Below are 1,636 nucleotides of genomic sequence, written 5' to 3'. Positions count from 1 at the left end.
GCCCCCCCCGCTCCCTCCCGCCCTGCCGTTAGTATCTGGTTGGAGCGGGGCTGAGCATCCCCTGCGGGGGCACGGGGGGGCTGGGGCCCCCCTCTGCTGCCGGTGGCATCGCTAACGCTGCCTCCCCTCCTGCAGGGTGCTCGTGGCAACGATGGTGCTCCCGGTGCTGCCGGCCCTCCCGTAAGTAACCCCCCCACCCCCTCCCCAGCGAGCTCCCACCATCTGCTCCGGCTGCTCTGGAGGGAGATCTCCCAGCTCCGCCATGGCTGGGAAATCCTGGCCGGGGGCCAGAGCTTCTGCTGCCCGGAAAACTTGGCACCAGAAGTGCGAGGGGGTTCCCTCCTCTGACACGCACCCTCTCTCCCTTCTAGGGCCCAACCGGCCCCGCTGGTCCCCCCGGCTTCCCTGGTGCTGCTGGTGCTAAGGTAGGACCTGCCTGACCGCCTGCTCCTGGGTGGCACCTCCTGGGCTGGGAGAAACTGGTGGAAACTGGGAGCTGGTGGGGGGGAAGGAGCAAGCATCAAATGGATTCCCCACGTGACCCCAAAATGAGAAAACAAGAAGTGCCGTGGGCTCGCTGCTGCCTGGGACAGCGGGGCAGGCGGGGACGTCCCCAGCCCAGTCCCATGGGCGCATCTCCTGGCTTCACCTCCATGGGAAAGGAGCTGCGGACAGGGGGGGAAATCAGCCGTGGCAGTGGTTTCAGGGCAGCCCTCACGCTCACGCCTCTTCCTCCCTCCTCTTCCTCCCCAGGGTGAAACCGGTCCCCAGGGTGCTCGTGGCAGCGAAGGTCCCCAGGGTGCCCGTGGTGAGCCCGGCCCCCCCGGCCCTGCTGGCGCTGCTGGTCCTGCTGTAAGTGGCACCTGATGGCTCCTTGCCCTTCGGCCTCATGTCCTGCTGGCCCTGGCATAACCCTCCCCCTCCTCCTCTTCCTCTCCACAGGGCAACCCCGGTGCTGATGGTCAACCTGGTGCCAAGGGTGCAACCGTGAGTGTCCCTCGCCCCCCACGTGGCTCCGGGATGAGGGTCCGTGCTGCTCCCTCACTGCCTCGTCTGCCTCTCCTAGGGTGCTCCTGGCATTGCTGGCGCTCCCGGCTTCCCCGGTGCCCGCGGTCCCTCCGGGCCCCAGGGTCCCAGCGGTGCCCCCGGCCCCAAGGGTAACAGCGTGAGTATCCCTGGACACCTCCATCTGCCCCCTCCCGGGGTCGGATCCCTTCTTCCCCTCCCGCAGGCTGCTGTCCCCCTGGAACTGTCTCCTCCGGCATCCCCTGTCCCCTCCGGCCCTGCAAATGCAGGATGGTGCTGGGGGCTGGCAGATGCTGAGCATCCCCCCCCCCCCCCCCCCCACTGGGCAGGATGCGGTGCGGGGCTCCCTTTGCTCGTCAGTCCGGTGCTAAATGGCTTTTCCCGTTCTCTCCTTCCACCTCCAGGGCGAACCCGGTGCTCCAGGCAACAAGGGTGACACTGGTGCCAAAGGCGAACCTGTGAGTGCCCCCCGCACCCCTCCTCGGGGGCTCACCCCCCGGCTCCTGCACACCCCATGGGTGCTCACCCCTTCGCCTCCTTCCCCAGGGCCCCGCTGGCGTCCAAGGTCCCCCCGGCCCGGCCGGCGAGGAAGGCAGCAGAGGAGCTCGTG

General features: G+C 68.6%; 1 protein-coding gene across 1 annotated transcript in view; it reads left to right on the top strand.

Moving 5' to 3' along the window:
- Window positions 1-1,636, top strand: part of LOC104131410 (collagen alpha-1(I) chain) — a gene marked incomplete at its 5' end in the record, with an annotated part of 39,663 nt that overhangs the window by 29,473 nt on the left and 8,554 nt on the right. The window contains 8 exon segments of the mRNA XM_035900131.1: window positions 6-27; window positions 136-180; window positions 372-425; window positions 754-852; window positions 943-987; window positions 1,067-1,165; window positions 1,431-1,484; window positions 1,573-1,633. Of these exon segments, the coding sequence (XP_035756024.1) occupies window positions 6-27; window positions 136-180; window positions 372-425; window positions 754-852; window positions 943-987; window positions 1,067-1,165; window positions 1,431-1,484; window positions 1,573-1,633 (479 nt within the window).

Source organism: Egretta garzetta, unplaced genomic scaffold (genome assembly GCF_000687185.1).
Source record: "Egretta garzetta isolate BGI_Z169 unplaced genomic scaffold, ASM68718v1 scaffold868, whole genome shotgun sequence".
NCBI classification, from domain to species: Eukaryota; Metazoa; Chordata; class Aves; order Pelecaniformes; family Ardeidae; genus Egretta; species Egretta garzetta.
This window is presented reverse-complemented; position numbering and strand designations above follow the sequence as displayed.